Source organism: Cydia splendana, chromosome 9 (assembly GCF_910591565.1).
Source record: "Cydia splendana chromosome 9, ilCydSple1.2, whole genome shotgun sequence".
Lineage (NCBI taxonomy): Eukaryota > Metazoa > Arthropoda > Insecta > Lepidoptera > Tortricidae > Cydia > Cydia splendana.
The window spans coordinates 13,710,118-13,730,335 of NC_085968.1; the positions used below are offsets into that span (position 1 = coordinate 13,710,118).

At 34.4% G+C, this 20,218-nt stretch overlaps 1 protein-coding gene across 1 annotated transcript; it reads left to right on the forward strand.

Annotated features, from left to right (window-relative positions):
- Window positions 1-1,818: 1,818 nt before the first annotated feature.
- LOC134793679 (cuticle protein 7-like) lies at window positions 1,819-3,650 on the forward strand. Its single transcript, XM_063765332.1, has 4 exons — window positions 1,819-1,923; window positions 2,355-2,591; window positions 2,975-3,141; window positions 3,385-3,650. The coding sequence occupies exons 1-4, from the start codon at window positions 1,912-1,914 to the stop codon at window positions 3,521-3,523; spliced, it is 555 nt and encodes a 184-aa protein (XP_063621402.1). The 5' UTR covers window positions 1,819-1,911; the 3' UTR covers window positions 3,524-3,650.
- The last annotated feature ends 16,568 nt before the right edge of the window (window positions 3,651-20,218 follow it).

The following is a 20,218-nucleotide window of genomic DNA, read 5'->3' on the forward strand; positions in this document are numbered from 1 at the left end:
TGGGGGATTAGTCTTAATTGGGGTGCTTCTCGTTTAATTTTAAGGACATTATACATATTGGTTTGTGTTTGTGCCTCGAATTTAATGAGCAGAGGGTCATTGTGGGCATTCAGTAGCGTTTCACCTTCATGAGACACTTAATGAACCATAATTGGATTTCATTGTCACCCAATTATTGTACTAAGTATGTATATTTTAGTTAAACAACATTGCAATATACCCATTCACAATGCTCAATAAAATTTAATATACTTTGCTTTGAAATGCGTGGTTGGACTGTGAAATAAAATAGAGGTTAGAGCTTTTGTGGCATATCTAATAACCGTTGAGAATCAGAAATTTAGACGCTAATTTTATTTAGGTACCTACCTAAATACTTCACGAATGTTCCCGATATATAGGTTAGATGATGGGAGTATTAAATATCCATAATTTCGACGCAGAGCAAAACCTCTTGACGTCAGGGCAAAAAGGGGTATAAATAGTTATTTGTTTTACAAGTGGGCAAATTTGTTGTTTAACCGCTCGTGCTAATATTAATACCCGAGGAAGCAAAAGATTCCAAAATTGAACCACGAGCATAGCGAGTGGTTCGAAAAATGTAATCTTGAGCGTTGCGAGGGTTTCAAAGCACGAGGGTTAAACAAAATTTGCCCCCGAGTGAAACACAAAATTTTTCACCACACCAACCCGAAGCAAATATTAAATCAAACCAAATCCAAATGAATGTTATTAAATATTTATGACCCAAAATCATCATTTAAAAGTCAATTCCAACCAGCAAACATAAGAAAACAACTCAAAATTTGCATTTGATTACTTTGCCTCACATTTGAATTACTGATAGCAAAGTGCAACTTTGCTATCCGTTTTTGAAGTGCAAAGTAAGCCTTTCCGAGCTGGTGTGGTGAAAAAGAATTGTTTTATTATCAATACCTACTGATGTATGTATTATAATCAGGGCCCCATTACAATCAAGAAAATATGACATGTTACCTATGTTAGGTTCACTATTGATACAGTCGACGTCAAAGATATGTTTACATTTTTCGCCTTATTACAAAGGAGTAAGGTGCAAAAGTGTATTAAACATATATTTGACGTCGACTGTACCTTATGGTACTTTATGGTACCACGTCACATTGTGTCATTTTCGCGAGTCAAATCCCTATTTTCCCAGGGCCCCTGTCCTTATCAGGATATTAAGCACTAGTATTGTGCTAACACGTAAATACTTACACTAAATATACGCTAAGTATAACCCATAAATTTAGGCTTCACCACTCATAACCACCGTAACAGAATTTGCTAAATTAAATTTAACTTGGCATTGTATTGCGCAAAAATAATACGGTAAACAATTTAATAGATTTTGCAAATGTAGCTTACAGTTTCTGCGTGGTGGCTTTGTAAATCATTACTAGGATTTTTTGGCTTTTCATGAATCTGACATTTTGATTGAAGACACTTTCATATGCTTAGAGGCACTAATTTTTCCATTTCCGCCAATATTATTTAACATTTCGCAGACAAATCGCTGATAAAATTGTCACAATATCACAAAACTGACAATATCGCTACAAAATCGCGGCGTCGCATGCACTTAACGATAAAGTCAAAATCTGTTACCATCACAAAGGGCCTGATGCTGTGTATCAAATCTGGACCAATCATTGGCATTACTCACGCAACATCTATAATAACGACTAGTACAGTATATAGTGTCGCCGGAGGGCGCAGGCGGGAGGGCGGTGAATTATCGAAGGTATGCGCGACCTCGCGGTGTCAAAGTTACGGAACTGAAATGACCGGCCCCCACTCCCTAGGACAACGGCTCCGTTTTGCTTTTCATATAAAAGACATAGTCCGAGTCGATAATGGTATCAGTCACCTGCTCTGATTAAGTGCAAAATGTTCACCAAAGTAAGTCTGCAAACATTTTGTGTGAAGTTATTTTGAATAACAAGTCCTTAGAATGTCCTTAGAATTATAAACAGTAAAGATATTTAGAAAAAAAATGATAGCTGGGAAATCAGATAGAAATATTTTCCCAAGCCGAGTATCCAGGAAAATGTAGTCTACTAAAAGGTCATCAGTCTTTGTTCCATTTATCCAATGGGACGTTTCTCGATCGAAATCTATTGAATACAATTTAATATGTATTTACTCGTACCACATACCAGTAAGCTTTTCCTGAGCATTAATTAAAGATATGAGCTTAATCTACCCGCTCAGTGGGTCTCAGTTGATTCCTTATCTGAAGGAGTTCCATTTGAAGGTGATACTTAACCTGTAACGACAGGCTGCATCTAAATTGAGCAATCCCACAGCAGGTAACCTCCTTCTGGTTACAGGTGGTCGCCCTTAGCGCCGTGTTGGCCGCCGCCAACGCCGGTCTGCTGCCGCTGCACCACGGGGCTACCTCCTCGCAGAGCATCATCCGCCACGACGCTCCCGTGCACTACGCCCCGGCTCACTATGCCCCCATCGCGCACCATGCCCCCTTAGTCCATGCCGCTCCCCTCATCCACCACGCCCCCGTAGTCCATGCTGCCCCCATTGTCCACGCTGCCCCCATCCACCTTGAGCACGTAAGTTTTTAAAGAAAGAAGCCGGTTTTATGACACCGTTTACTTACGTTTAATATCTTTTTTTTTAAGTGACGCAAAACGAATTAGTATTCGTACCATTTCAGTCTAACATACTTGGACTTAACCCTATACGTTGTTCAAGCTGCGTAATAGGCGCGGTAGGTATATACTGTGATTGATACCAGTATCAGTATGTTCTAGGTATATTGCGAGTTCATGAATTTCAGATCAGAAAGGTCTGAAATTCATAATTATTTTATTTCAAAACCCACGGTGTTTTTGTCAATGTTACAACACGCAAACCGAACTGGATAATGGTAGTGGTATTGTTCATCTCATTCTGTAACGTAAAATGTATTCTAATAGCTTTTATGTACTTCCAGTCCCATCCCAAATACGACTACGCATACTCCGTGGCGGACCCGCACACCGGCGACCACAAGAGCCAGCACGAGTCCCGCGACGGTGGCGCCGTGCACGGCAGCTACTCCCTGGTCGAGCCTGACGGCTCCGTGCGCAAGGTCGAGTACACCGCTGATGACCACCATGGGTAAGAGCACCTTTTTAAGTTGAATTGTTACTACTTGCATAATGAAATCTAGTTAGATACCTACTCATCATTTCATGTCCCGGAAAACTTTTAAAGTTTTCTAATTTACTCCCAAGAGTCTAAAAAATTAACGCGATCATCCACAAGACCTCCAGCCACCACCTCTTTAGTGCATAGGTACTTTCAACCTTATGTCCTTGTCTCCTTGTATACCCCAACTGACGGGTTTGTGTTTGTTTCCAGCTTCAACGCCGTCGTCCACAAGACCCCCGGCCACCACCCCGCCCCCGTGGTGCATGCCGCCCCCCTGGTCCACGCCGCCCCCCTCGCGCACATCGCCTATGCACCCCTCGCGCATGGCCATCATGGACTCCACTACTAAACGACTTAGCTTTATTCTCGTGATGGATGACTGATGATTGTGATATTTATGTGTGCATAATGATGATGATGATGATAAATGTGATTTTATACTCAACTGTAAATAAACACTCAGCTGCTGAACAGTATTCTGTTGTCTTAGTCAAACACTAAAGTACTTACCTAACTCTTAACTAAACCACGACTCAAAATATAAGGCGTATAAATTAAACCTTCAGCTACCAATCCAATATTACCTACTTAGGAAATGTCAGTAAGTACCTAATTTAATTTCAGTAGTAAAATCTAATATTGATTTCTAAAGCTATACAATAAATACAATCTATTTGGTGACTAAAAATAGAACAAATTAATTTGATATTGTTTTTCAATTGTTTAGGTCAATAAGTATGTACAACATTAACAACAAAGTAAAAATAAAACACCGCGGGCATATAGGTATTATAATATTTCGTGGCTTTGTTCAGTGTAAGAAAAATTAGCTTGTCATTATTTCGGCATTCAAGATATTATACATTATAAAGCCGGGTGGGAATAATTAAACATTAACCTTGAACGGTGAGCTGAGGTATTAGAATAATTTGTCTAGTTACACGTAGGACGCGAGTTGCGTGCCCCGCTGGCTGTGAAGTTTCGGCGAGATAATTACACACATTATATGAACTTGCGAAATAAACGGCTGCTACTACGTATGCTCAACGGCCTAGAAATACCTTTATTAGGAACGCGGTTAATTGTCTTTATCTTTTAGTGGGTCTATGAATGAACTTACGTAGGAGCATTTCAATCAAAACAAATCAAACGTTTTCATCAACAGAAGCTGACCTTTACGGCAAGGACATTTAACTTGACATATTATGACTTACTTATACACATTTCCTTTTCCTCTAAGTCCCATACAATAAAGCCAATTTAAATGCAATCACGACTAACGACTACCAATTCGCAAGCTTACACACAAATCACAATATGAGTAGAAGTGGTAATGATACAAATTGCCACGATTGTCTTGAAAGGTACAAGCCGACAAAGGTTAGGTTGCGAAATGGCACCGCGGAGCGTAGTCATTACAGTACTGCCTAAGCTGTAGAAACAACGAATACCTATGTCACATAGACCTGTTCAGTCGAATCTATTTCTACACTCACATTGGTCATGCTGTAGGAAAACAATGCAAGCTAATGCATATCCTAAACTCATTGTTATCTTCTGGGAAAACATATCGTACATATTTCTTTCAAACAGAATCCATTCCTGATCACTGTGAGTGACTACTCGTCTCCTCCTAGTCCTAACTCTGGCGGGGTTGCATCTTAAAATTAGCTTTTTACAAATATTTGTCGTACACACTTTTTAGGGTTCCGTAGCCAAATGGTAAAAAACGGAACCCTTATGGATTCGTCATGTCTGTCTGTCTGTCTGTCCGTCCGTATGTCACAGCAACTTTTTTCCGAAACTATAAGAACTATACTATTGAAACTTGGTAAGTAGATGTATTCTGTGAACCGCATTAAGATTTTCACACAAAAATAGAAAAAACAATAAATTTTGGGGGTTCCCCGTACTTATAACTGAAACTCAATTTTTTTTTCATCAAACCCATACTTATGGGGTATCTATGGATAGGTCTTCAAAAATGATATTGAGGTTTCTAATATCATTTTTACCTAAACTGAATAGTTTGCGCGAGAGACACTACCAAAGTGGTAAAATGTGTCCCCCCCCCCCCCTGTAACTTCTAAAATATAGTTATTTGTACAACAAGAGATCAAAGTTTGATATTTCTTCGAGTGCTTATTTTGAGTCCCGTGCAAACGAAAGATTCTATAATAGATCTGATTTAGAATCTTGAGCGTAGTAAGGAACTCAAAAGCGCACGAGATGTAAATAACTTTGATCTCGTGTAGTACACAAAATTTTTCACACCTTAGCAGTGAGAACATACCTATTAGACAACTTGAAATATGTAATCCTTCTTCGTCACTTAATACCTATGCACTCATGTTTTCTTAAGATATACAAACAATTAAGTTTAATTACCGCAATCGAACACAAAAAGAAAACGTAATAGTAAATTTCAGTAAAATAATATGGAAAAAACGAACATCAACTGACACTTCTACCGACAACTTTTTTTTGTAAAAAAAAAACTTTGTAAGATACGGTCCGAATTGCGGATACGTACAATTTGTCAACTATAGTAGAAATTCTTAAAAGTAAAATAATTAACTTTGCGTGATAATCTGGGTATTTTTTGAGTTCATTATTTTAATTGTAAAATATAGTATTTTTATCAAGTCTTAAACTTTATTTTAATTAAATAATTATTAAGAATTCATACTCGTACGGAGCTCGTACGTGGTTTGGAACGATGCGTTCTGAAGTTTTTCGGGGGTCTATTATAAACAGTCAATATACCGTTGAATGTCGTTTTAACTTTTTTTCGTCTGTTTCTTTTTGCTAACAGTGTGAAAGGGACAGAGATAATAGAACCCAAGTATTTCGAACTTGTATTAGATCCCGCATGTTGAAATGACACTATAAAGGTCACTTGAATGTCATTTTGTCTCACTCAGTGAGCAAAATCGCATTTTGCTCACTATTTTTAACAAGCAAAGTACCCTTGTTCGAGCTGCTGAGGTGAAAAGAGAATTATAAAACTAAAAAAAATATATGATGTACATTACCATGCAAACTTCAACAGAAAATTGGTTTGAACGAGATCTAGTAAGTAGTTTTTTTTAAAACGTCATAAATCGTAAACCGCAATTTTATTATGTTACTTGCTGCTACGCTACGGAACCCTTTATAGGCGAGTCCGACTCGCACTTGGCCGTTTTTTTTTTAGTTGTATGAATTAGATTTTCCAAACCGAAAGGAAAACTAGATCTCATTCGTACTTCCTATCAATGAATACAGATGCCCATAACTTCCTCTCGGTTATTTAAAGGAGGATTGGGTGCTTAATCTTCTAGCTTCTTTACCTAATTATCAACAACTATTTGCCAATATTATTAAACATTAACCAACTCCTACTACGAGTATACTGAAACGATGTTTAACTAGCCTATAATAATTATAATAGTAATACCTACATTATTATGTAGCCCCCGCATTATCTTTACTTTTCGTCTACTTTCGACTATAAAGAAAGAATCAGTTTCGTTATTATCATCAAGGGACCAGATTACATTATTTGTAAAGAAGACAAATGCCGTCGACTTTTTACGATCGTGATATATGTCGCCTTTTTTTATCAGTTATCACGGTGCAATCGCATTACCGTCATTCATCATTCATCAAAATGCAAATTGCCATACATTTTGGAGGCCATTCAAATTTCCAACTTATAATATCCATAAAAACATCCCCACCGGTATTGGGACAACGGTTAATAACTTTTGATCATCCACTTAGGTATGCCTGAGATTAATCCTAAGGCTATTTTTTACCACAATCGCATTAAAATGTGTATTGTATGTTGTAAAAACTTAACTGAATGAATGAATATCGGTCTCTTTTATTGATATACTAGTAGTTCGCCCCGAACTGAGAACTCGCGGTTTGCCAACAATTATACAGAGCGATTGACTTTGTTGCACCTACTCGTACTTACTCGTATAGTTCGACATAAAATAGTAGAAAATAATTTTCAAGAAAAAAAAACCGACTTCTATGGGGGCTGGTGAAAGATTATTGTACTTCGTTTCTGTAAGGGTCGCAGCGCTGTTTTAGCCTCACGAACCCACTTCTCATATAGCAGTTCGGTTCTGTGAGGATTGCAGTTCGAATTCGAACCTAACCAAAACCACTTTTCTAGTAGCATTTCGCTTCTGTAAGGCTCGCAGTTCTAACCTAACCTAACCCACTTTTTTTCGGTTCTGTGAGGATCGCAGTTCAAACCTAACCTAACCCACTTAACGGCGCGTGCGGTGCGGCGTACGGGGGTTTGAGCGGGAGGGGCTAGTAAGTTTGGCATCATTATACTTTATAGGTACCTACATTTATTTTTATGGTAGGTAATCATAGTGGTTTATTTCGCTTAGGTATCAGTGGTTTTCCGGGTCAAGGTCCGAGTCCGGGTCCGAGTCTGGGTCCGGGTCCAGGACCAGGTCCAGGTCGAGGTCCAGGTCTAGGTCTTGGTCCAGGTCTTGGTCCAGGTCCAAGTCCGGGTCCAGGTCTGGGTTCAGGTCCAGATAAGAGCCCGGATCCGGGTCAGGTCTAGCTCCAGGGCCAGCTCCGTCAAACTCGAAATTCGAAATCGCCAAACGTGTAGTCATTGAAGAGTTCTGTTCTGATCATCATCAGCAGTTCCACTTCATCAAATGCGACAGTTTTTAATGTAAATTCTTGATTTTCTGATGAAAATACACAAATCTCTATACCCATGCCTTTAAGATTTGAGGAGTTCCCTCGATTCCTCATGGATACCATCATCAGACCTCGAGCTTGACAAAAATGTGGCCTAAAAACGTAACTTGCTTAACAAACATAACGAAGAGGACAAATCGCCAAACGTGAACTATGCGTCGTTGAAAAGTTCCGTTCTGATCACCATCAGCAGTTCCACTTGTACCTTAACCCTTTACTAACTAATCTACTTTAATAGAACTCAACCAGAATTGATTATAAATTAAGAAAAATAGATTAATTTGGCCATGTGATCGTCTAGTGAAATTAATACATTGTGAACCTTAGTACCCATCGTCTTTTATGTGCAGACTGATTAGATTTGGATTCAAAATATTACCCCTAAAATACCCTATGTAATTGTAAATATTGCTACTGTAATTTGTATATTATAACACTATCGTATGAAAAACAAAATCATATGAAGAATAAATAATAAATTATATTTTTTAGATTTTATCTCCTACCGAGCCCTACCGTGACCAGTTACCATGAACAGTAGTATAAGCCCTTGTTGTTTGTAATTATATTTTCCTTTTATATCCATTCGCTAACCTAGCTAGCTAAAGGAAAATATTTATATGTAAATGATGCAAATATTAATACGTACAAACATACTTTATCTACTGTCACGCCTCGGATGAAGTCGGGTCTCTAAACTAAATAATACCTATTTTATTTTGTTTTGTTTTTAATAGGTATTCCTAAGCACTATGTAATATTTACTTTTATCTGCGTTTCGGAACCTATTTTCAGACAAGAAGAAACGCCAAGAAACTCTTCTGAATATTCTTACTATAAATGTATGGAATACTGAAGCAATCGTCTATTAAACATGATTTATTACCCTTAGTTACCCCGATATAGAAAAGCTCAAATTGTCACTAGTGAACTGCTTCGCCTGTCACTAGCTCCCTATAACAAAATTATTTAGTATGTCCTCAAATAACTTTGTTCCCCTATCTCACCCAATATAATAATGTATTACCTTTAAATCATATCTAATGTACGAGCCTCAGTAACCCATCCATATGCTACTGAAACTAGACTTTAATTTTATTCTGTATTTTAAAACAGTTAACACTCTAATGATTTTAACACTGTGTGTAACCAAAATATATGTGAGAGAATAAATAATAATAAAGAAAGAAATAATAAATAACCCTAACTCCCAAATAATGACTCTACCCTAACTCTACCCCAATGTCCCTATTCTAATGTGTAAATCTAGAGGCGAACCTCTATCTTTACAGGGAGGAGTGTGTGTAAGAGGGACCCTAATTTAAGCTGTAAACGTTCGGCCGACAAAACCGAGGTATTGCAAACCCTAGTGTCTGTGTGATTGCCTCCCTCCGCAGTGTAGGCCGTAGCCAAGGGTACTGACGAATAAGGCGCCCTATTCCAAATATAAAATGTGAATATATAAATATATATAACAAGACCACGCTTCTTCAATTACCAACAGATTTCAGTGAGTAAAGATTACTCCTAATGATCCACACGTGAGATCCTCACATCCCTCTGTCAGACCTTGAAGAGAACGTAAGAGGTATAATCGTCACCTGTGTAGGTAAAAAGGTTGACGCCAGGCCCCTCTCGCGACCTGGACCTAACACTCTACTGGATTCCCGGAAAAGCCTGTTTATCACCGCTAGGTTAGGCGTTTCCGGTTGATTGACCGTGCAATCAGACACTAATCTGGCTCTAAAACACAAAAAACACCAAAACACACGTAAGTATTTACACTGAACTAACAATTGAACAGTCTGACAAAAAGCAGCATAGTAGCTACGTAAAGTCAAACATCCAATCGTCAAAATAACACCTTTGCTTTAACGTCTACGGGCGAGCCAGAGATCGTGACAATCCGACGGACAAAAATAGAATAACCAGTTCCCAGCTTGGCGTGGGGGTATTTATAACCATAAAAGACATTAACGAAACGCGTTTGACGCATTTGACGCGTTAGGCGCACTTCAATATAAGATCTTTGTTATTTATTTCCTTTAAACTCGAGTACCAATCTTGAGTAGTTTTAGCAAAGAGATGTGATTCCCATAAGACAAGTAAAGTCAAAAGAAACCCCTTGCCTCGGAAATCAAGACAAAGTTACTCTCTAACAGATGGCGCCACTCCCTTGATATTAAACAATTCTAACTCACATCAATGTAAAAAAACACGGAAACAAGCACATGACGATCCAAAATTAATAAAAATCATTTATGTCTATATGTAAATATATAAGTTTTATGGATATTTTTATACATTTTCATCTTTAGTTTCAATACTGCGTCAACAGATGGCAGCATAACCTTCGCGACTACAAAATTCACCGACAGTAATTCTCTATACACATTCCATTCTCTTTGGTTTCAGCGAATCACTTTTTCTGATTAATGGCCCACTACGAAACTTGACTCTGTTAAGTTTTTTGTTTGTTGTTTCGGATTTCTCGTGAGAATGTTTTGTTTTTATTTAAAATTAATTTACTGAATGCATACATTATAGTTACTTACATGTATTTATTTTAATTAACATTTGTATATAATAATTGAGGTTTTAAAGTTTATGAAAATATTATCGATTAATCAGCTGTGTCAATCATTATTTATGTTAACTAGATCAGCTAGTGCGTCTAGTTACAGTCGCCCCCTCGAGAATTTGCAATGTATGTGCATACACATACATGTAGAATTCTCGAAACCTATTCGAATAAAAATGAAAATTATATCCTTAATTTGTTGGTATTATCCCTTTTTTTCCCCCTTGTATACTAAACGTGTGGTGTATGATGTGTGTTTAAACCAATACTCATTGATTGTGATTGATTAGATATAAAACTCAGATCATTGAATTTTAATAATGTATTATGATTATCTTTTCGTCACGATTATCCTACCAGTCTAGGGTATTGGGTCGTGAATCCAATAAACTCTAGTAGCTCGATTTTATGGTTTCATCCTAGTCTATGGATCTTCCTATCCGACGACTTAACCACATTGTCCGGTTAATAAATGAACCAATAAAACCTCCCTTCACAAAGTAGAAAAAACATTTGGTATAAATACTGGGATACTCATTCTCCATTAATCAAAATCCAATCCGAATTCCATTACCAAATCATCCCTCCCAATCAAGTTTTCTTGGAAAATGTCACATACATGAACAAGATATTTGACTTCAAACTTACTCCCATATTAACAATAAAGTGTTAAAGAAACCTAAAATACCATGATAATATCCTGATACTTGTATCAAAATATTACCTTCACAAACATAACATAGGTTTAAATCAAAACTACTATGTAATGTTTGTAAATAGATCCTAATAAAAAAATTTATACATGAAAATAAAAAATAATAATATAAAAAAAAAATATTTTATATCTACCTACAGTACTATAAACACTTCACCATTATAACATATGAAAATAAGTCTTACTTGTAGACATTTTAATACATCTTTATATTTAATAAATAATAAGATAAATCCATTTTTTATATAAAACCATATCTCAAAAAGCTCTATAAAATATATTTAAAAATAATGCACCAATAACTCTTTCGCATATAATAATGTGATAATGCATGTTCGTTGACATGTCATCATCGTGTTTTGATATCAAAGATCTTATTCACGATGAGGTGTGTAATTAGTCATGGGCTTAGCTTCTTGTGGAGTGTATAGTCAACAAAAACTACCCTTTGAAATGGGTCGAATCGTCATACGATTTTAGCCTACTGATAAGAATTTGTTGACTATTTTGTGTATTATTCGCAACAAAATACCAACAAATCCTGGTTGACTGCAATCTGACATTTGCCTAACCGTAAAAATCATTCATACAAAAATACAAAATTTCACACACTTCTTGCAAAATCTCCAGATATCCATCAATCTATTATTATAATTAAATAAGTTAATAGTCTTTCATTGCCTTTCAATTGCCAGTTCATTCAATTCTTACTAGGCCATTTCTACAGATAGCCAACGTCAATGATTTGCAATCAAAATAAAATGCATCAAATAAAACTTAATTTTTTTTTTATGAAAAAACAATATTTCTGACATTACCCCAAGCTCCCTCCTATTAACAATACCAAAAAAAATTGTATTTGCAAAACTATTTATATTGAAGTTAAAAAATTCAGTTGAAATAACGTTAATACCATGTTAGTTAACGTTGCGTTATTACATCTTACTATGGCAATACAATAACTCTTTATTTTATTATGGCAACCCCGCAAAGATGCGCCTCGAAAATGATAATGGAGAGATGCATCGCGCGTCTATCTGTCCGTTGTCATTGAACAGTTTTAAATTTTACCCGATGTAGTGCAATTGGGTGTTATTGTGAAGTGTAGTGCTATAGTGAATTTTGTTGTTGAACAAATAATTGGTAAGTTTGAATGTATTTCTTACTTTTTATTTCTATATTTTATCTAATCATTTATGTATACAACTGAACTCGTTAATTTTGTATATTTATGCCAATGTTTCTGCATTATGTATATACCACATGTATTATTTTATCGCTAACTCTCGCGTGAACTATTTATTATATAGTATTATTTTTAAAGTATTAACCCCAAATATATTTTTGTTCTCTTGATATGCAGAGTAAGATAAATATTGAATTTCATGTTTTTAATAAATAGTTATTATATTTGATGATAATGTAACAAATTTTATGTTAAAGTATTTATTTAATATTCAAAAATACCATTGTATTAATATTTTATATAACCTATTTCTAAACATGTTAATTCTTTGTACATTTACACTATAAATACTAGACATGCCAAAAATATTTGCAACTATTCGGCATTCTACCTAGTCAACCACCTTTGCTGAATAATCAGTATTCAATCTAAATCACTATTCGTGATATATTTATTCGATACTTGTGTATTTTTACTATCTAAATTAATTAAATAACACTTTATCTCTAACTTTGTACTCAAAACACCACGCATTTCAACAGCAGGTAAAGATCCCTTCGAGCCGTTGGCTGATTTTTTGTTACAAACTCCAACATGTGCATTCAATATGACCCTTCTGTGTAATTCTATTGTTTTAAACGGTTCTTTGTTTATACGACCGATGACTTCAAATCCAACTTTCTAAATTTTATGACTTCAACATGTTTTTATGACAGTGAATATTGATATTTACTTAAATCCAAGTTTAAAATATTTTAAATGATTTTATTACAATTAATTTGATTGCTAGCAACATCAGTGAATACTATAAGTACTTCCCTTACTTTGTCTATGGCGTCCACAGTGGCGCCCCCTGGCATACACCATAGTTTACAAATTGTCAACTCGTTATACGCAACGAAAAACCCTCATTTGAAGTACTAGCTTGTGTTTGTGAAGTGTACACTATTCAAAAATGCGACTTAAAGAAATTGACTACAAAATATTGCAATTCCCAATAATTTGGGACATCAATAATTTATATCATGGTGATGAATTTCTAACCGAACTTGTCCGTCTAGATCTTTTAATATTGTGTATGAAAGACGAACCTCACTATAATTTTAAAATGCTTAACAAGAAAATCAGGAATTTCAAGGACCGTCTCCGCAGATTAAGGGTATATAATTTTGTTTGTATACATTTATTTAATTATATTTATATTAAATAATTATATAACTATTTACATCATTATTATATTATATGTATATTTTGAGAAATATTTTATTTTAATAATCTGTTAATTTTTATTACAATACTGTTTAACGCTAAAACAAAAACATTTTTTTTTTTGTTATAGGAAAAACTAGTCGCCAACGGACAACGATTCAGATACGTTATACAAATAATTCAAGCAGCTCCGGGGTCTCCATACCACGCTGTTATTGCTATTGAAGTAAGTATGATTAACAAATCAATAATGTTATTGCTGTATAAACATGCTTATTGCATAACTGTTTATTTATTTTACAGCCTTCACCAAGTTTGCAAAATATACTTTTTGATATCCCGGAGCAAGTAGTTGAAAACGAAGAACCTCCGCTGGATTTCAACGTAAGTTGTTTTAATTTGAAGTACATTTATTTTACTTTCAGATTCCATAGAAACTTAATAATGTTTATTTGATTATTATTTTTCAGGCCCTCATAAATGAGTCCGGACTGTTAGACGACGTGGGTGATCCTATTTGATTCAACATTTTATGTAAGTAATACTCGGTTCTTTCTACTATCATACATTTTTGTTTTAATCTAAAGAACAATGTTTTTCTAGGAATGTCAACTTGGTAGAACACGGTCAGTTCTTTCAGTACATAGTATATATTACGTAATGCTAATTTATATTTAATATGTTATATTATCCTACTGCCATTTTAATTACCCATAACATATAGATATGATTGGTAAATTGAACTCATTAGTTTACACCATATTATTTTTCTCGTTTAAAAACTTTGTTTACACTAACACGATAAGAAAGCGTCGTCACACACAGTTAAAGGAGTACCTGCTAACCTTTTTTTTTCCCGATCTTTTATAAGTGGCTGAATGCGTCTCACGATGTCTTTCAGCTATTTTTAGAACTATTGTTTTGATTTTAAGATTTTTAAATTTTTACATAATATGATTTCAGGATACGTAAGGCGTTCGTGTAAGATGATTATATGTAATTAGTCTTCCTAATTATGAGATAACATTTTCTAAGTAAGTTTGCTTTACCTAACCTAACATTTTTCAATTTTATTTAAATAAAATAATTATAATGAACTATATCGCAATAATCAAACTTTTACTGTAATTATTTTCTAATGATTTTTTTTTACAACAACTTTTTTTTATTTATTAAAAGTAATATAAATGTATGTCTTATTTAATATGTTATTGATAATTTTCATCTACTGAAATTTATGTCTACCTAAATAATTACAAAACATCTATGATCTCTGTCTAAACTGAATACTTCCCGTTTTCCAGATGTTCCACATGACAAAAGACCGAGTGTCGCTGAATGCTGTTCCTTCATTTTATTTTAAGGTAATTAAAATGCTTACTTATTATTAACATACCAAAAACAATACTATTTATAATTTATATATTTTTCAAAATGATTTAATGAATTCAAGATATTTACTTTTCATCTCTCTTTTATTTAAAAGATATTTTGATTATATATTTTAATTAATTATTTTTTTTTTATAATAATAATGAAAAATATTTTTTTTTTTTTGTGAAAATCCACTACCGCTATTTGTGCCTTCGGGTAACATTAGGTAGCCCAACCCTTTAATATACATGCTTAAAGGGTTATTGTAAATTAACATATTTCTTTTTTATGATAATTACCATTACACAAAATCAAAGTTATTACAAAATCAAAACCAAAGTTAGTTGCCTATTCTACGTGTATATGAATGAAGCGACTTGTATATGTGAATAGTGTTACTTTCACACATACGGACTACTGTTATGCCGGATGTGGATGGAAGACCCTATTCTAACCTACCTACTTATTTTTACAATTTTTTTTCTTTATTTCTAAAAATTCTTTATTCTAATTTGACACTTTGTTTTTTTCTTAATAGCTATTAAAAATCTCTATAACAATATTACGTAGTTCCAAAAATTATTTATTCTAATTAGACATTTTTTTTATTAAAAACCTTTATAACAATAATGCTTATGTATACATTTTTTTTTTCATAATTAAAAATAAAATTCTTAATGATTTCAGCTACAATACAACATTCAGCGCCTTCGCACTCGACTCGCCTTAATAGAACTTCTGTGCTACTATTCTAAACTTGGTAAGTACATTTAAACACGTCATTAATCTCTATGTTATATATTAGAAAAATTCAAAAATATTACTCAATGTCTAATACATCTATCCTTATAATATTTAACCTATTTTTTTTTTACTTTTTAATATTTTTTAACAGTTATTTTCTAGTCAAACCTTTTTATCAACATTAAAACATAACAATTAGTTCTGTTTATCTAATTAACATAACAATAAAAATACAGTCATTAACAAATGTCAGTTAAACATTACATTTTAATCAACGTTCACCGGATCAGCTATTTTTACTCAATTCGCCTTTATAATATCTTGACAAATGTATTGTATTGTATTTACCTCGGTATATATTTGTATATGGATCTACTAAAATATATACGTTTGGATAGGGAATTGCTGCAATTACATAAGGTCCCTCATAAATTGCTTCGAACTTTTTTGTTATCTTTTGCTGAGCATTTGATTTATTTAACTTTTTTATTTTAACCCAATCCCCTATTTGAAATTGAATCAGTCTATAATTTTGATTAAACTTTGCCTGCCTCATCTCAGCTGCTTTCTTTAAATTTTCTCTAACCTTTTGCCTAATGTCCGCTATGTTTTTCTTTATATGACTAATAATTTCCTTATCAAATGTTAATTGCGTAGGCTGACCATACATTATTTCACATGGAGTGAACCCTGTACTATCATGAAACGTATTGTTATATAGAATTTCTATCTTTGGTAATATTTTCACCCAACTTTGATGTCGTTTTTCACAGTAAGTCCTGAATAATACTCCAAGTTGTCTATTCACGCGTTCTGTAGTATTTGGACGAGGATTTCTAACTGTTGTATATATAGTTTTGACCCCCTTTTCTTTCATAAAACGCCTCCATTGATCACTAATAAACTGCGAACCATTATCTGTTAAAATTGCTTTTGGTTGAATGATTTTAAAGAATTTTTTCATACTAACTACCACAGATAAAGCTGTAGCCTTCCGTAACGCAAATAGTTTGATGAATTTACTAAATGAATCTTGAACTACCAAAATATAGCTCATTCCGAACTGTCCTGACGGTAAAGGCCCATAAAGATCCGCCATGACTAAATCTCCGATATCATTACTCACTATTGACTTACACGGTCCTACGTGTTTGATATTATCATTTTTCACCATTTGACAAGTATGACAAGTTCTTATTAGTTTTTTAACATCTTGCGTAATGCCCCTCCAATAAAATCTATCTTTTATGTATTTTATGACCTTGTAAGCCCCTTGATGACCCATTTCTAAGTGTATTTGTTTTATTATATCCGATACTAACATTCTTGGCAAAAATATAACTTTATTTGGACTATTATCGGATGTGAAGTACAATACACCATCCTGTAATGAGCATCTTTGAATTATTCGACCGATTCTATCACTAATATCACCATTTTCTACACCTTGAATTATTTCGTCAATTTCGGGATCTTGTTTTTGTAATTCTTTAACCTTTTTTAATTTACTTATCAATTCTTTATTTATTTCTATTTCAGTATAAAGAATCTCGGGCAGCCGTACTTTATCTTCCTGCAAAAGATCAGTTTGAGGTGGGTATCTAGATAACACATCCGCTCCTATATTATCTTTGCCTTTTATGTGTTCAATTTCATATTTAAACTGCTCTAAGTAATTGATCCAACGTATTACTCGCGCATTATATAATTTCCAGTTTTTGACAAATAGTAAAGCCTTATGATCCGTTTGAATAATAACCTTTGAACCTCTCAAATAAGTTTCGAACTTTTCTAAACAGTTAATAACGGCATAAAATTATTTTTCAGTCGTCGAATAATTTAATTGAGCCCCTCTTAGAGATTTACTATGAAACCCAAGAACTCTCATTTCCCCATTATCATCAAGTTGATAAAGTATGCCTGATAAGCCGATACCTGAGGAATCTGTTTGCAAATAATAAGGTTTGCTAAAATCAGGATGTTGTAATTGAATAACATCTACGAAAGTCCTTTTTATTGTCTCAAAAGCTTTTTGTTCATTGACACCCCACTGCCACGTCACTCCTTTTTTCAATAAATGACACAATGATTGTACATTTTCGCTTTAATTAGGGATAAATCTTCTATAAAAGTTACACAGTCCCAAGAAAGCTCTTAATTGTTTTATTTTTCTTGGAGCTGGAAATTCCTGTATCGCTTTAATTTTATCCGGATCGGTTTTTATTCCATCTACTGATACTATATATCCTAGCATGTGCACCTCTTTACATAGAAATTTGCATTTTTCTAAATTGCAAGTTAGGCCCGCTTTTCCTAATTTTCCCAACACTATATCTAAGTGTTCCAAATGTTGTTGCAAGGTACCGGTAGTAATTATGGCTAAATCGTCCAAGTAATTGACACAAAATTCGCGAACGTCATGACCAAGTATGCAATCCATAGCACGACTAAAACTTCCCACAGATGTTTTGAGTCCTTGCGGCAACACGTTATACACGTAAGATTTCCCATTAAAACTGAAACCTGTATATTTTTTACTTTCTTCCGATAGTGGTATTTGAAAGTACGCATTATTCAAATCAATTACGCTTATAAATTTCGCTCCGTGAAATGAGTTTAATACGTCCAATTGTAAAGTTGGTTTTTCGGTTTCAGATATCATGTTCTTATTGATTTCACGCGCATCTAATAAGACTCTTATTGTTCCGTCTTTCTTTAATGTAAATGTTAACGGACTACAGTATTCAGTTTGTGAACGACTAATAATTCCCTGTTCTTCTAATTCGCGTAATTTTAATTCTATTTTCTCGCGATACGCATATGGCACGGGGTACGTTCTCTTTACTACAGGTGTGCGTGATTCCATTTTTATCACATGTTGATAGCAATTAGCCCTGCCTAATTTTGAATCAAATAATGTTTTATGTTTTGTCAATACCGAATGTAAAGCTTTTTTCTCACTTTCTACTAACGGTATTCCGACTTTACATGTCACTTGCGTTTGAGATTGATTTGACGACTCTATACTGCATTGATCTTGCCATCCATTATATCGATCATGAAACGGTATCCAAGTAGTTTCACCTTTATATTCGACATTGACTCCACATTTCTCTTTTCTTAGGTCAATCGATACTACATTTTCCTTAATCCAGTCAAATCCTAATATCACTGGAAAACTTAGATTAGGTATTACTACAAACCCGATTTCCATCTGTAAATCATTTATACCGATAGGTAGTAATGCTGTAATTTTAATGTCTTTACTTTTGTGCCCTGACGCTGATTTGATATTAAAAGGCTTGATCGGCATTACTGGAATTTCAGGATATTTATTTTTTACAACCTCCCAAAATTCCTCAGACATAGCCGTCACATCGCTACCTGTATCTAGCAAAGCTCTTATAAGAAAGTCTCGCATACGTATAATTACTTCACTCTTAAACGAACTTGATTCCGGAATTTCTTTTTCTTCCTCAAACACGGACGCGATAAATTCGTCATCTACATCAAATTCTACCAATTCACTTTTTAATTTTAAAACGTTAATTAAATCATGTAACCCTATTAATTGGATCTTTTCTAAATTACTGTAACCTAATCCCACTCCTTGTTCACCATTGACTATTTCTAGTTCTATCGGCGCTCGCAACCCATTATTATTTTTTCCTAACAATTGGCCTGGCAACCAATTCATTCTATACATCATTTTTAGAATTTTGACCCTATCATCTGTTTCTGTAGCTGACCCGGGGACGTTTTTATCAGCAGATATTAGTTTTCCGAATCGTCGATAACTATTTCTTGCTCTATAACAGCTGTCGTTGCTTCTGGTTTCCGCCAATTTTGATATTGTGTCTGGTTTTTTCTCATAGTCTGATTGGATGGTTTCGAGGCCCCGGACGTTGATGGTACTGCTCGCGGCTCTTGTTTGTTTACGTCGTCCATCGCGCGTAGAAACTCGGCAGCTTCAAAGATAGTAATAATTTTTGATGACGCAAACGCTTGTTGTATATAACGAGGAAAATGTCTCATTATATCAGCAACTAATTGATTCTCAGAGATAACATATGTCAACATTTTTGCTTGTCCAACCATTTGCACAAAATAATCATGCATACTATCCACTTTTGTTTTATCCCAAACTCCATGAACAATATTCCTGCGTAATTCATTTTGTTCATGTGTCCCCCAGTAGGATTTGAGAAAGTCGGCTTTGAATTCTGCTACACTGGTCCACCTGTCTTTATACAATCTGGCCCAATCACGAACTGTTCCCTCTAAACATTCGAGAACCGATTCTATTTCATTTCCATCAGATACGACCCTTTTAAGATATATTTCTAGGTCTTCTAGAAATGTCACTGGATGCGATTTAGTTTTGCCGAACTTGGGACGTTCCATATTAGTGTTTTTAATATTGTATATGATTGTTTTCTTCTCTTCAGTAGAGAGCTCCTTTTCACTGCCTGAAACTGGTTCAATATGCTCTGTCTCTTCCATGAGTTGCTCCGAT

Excerpts from the sequence above, each read along its gene's own strand:
- LOC134793679 (XM_063765332.1), top strand. Across the intron at positions 2,592-2,974 it reads CCCCCATCCACCTTGAGCAC|TCCCATCCCAAATACGACTA; the intron begins GTAAGTTTTTAA and ends ATGTACTTCCAG. Across the intron at positions 3,142-3,384 it reads ACCGCTGATGACCACCATGG|CTTCAACGCCGTCGTCCACA; the intron begins GTAAGAGCACCT and ends GTTTGTTTCCAG.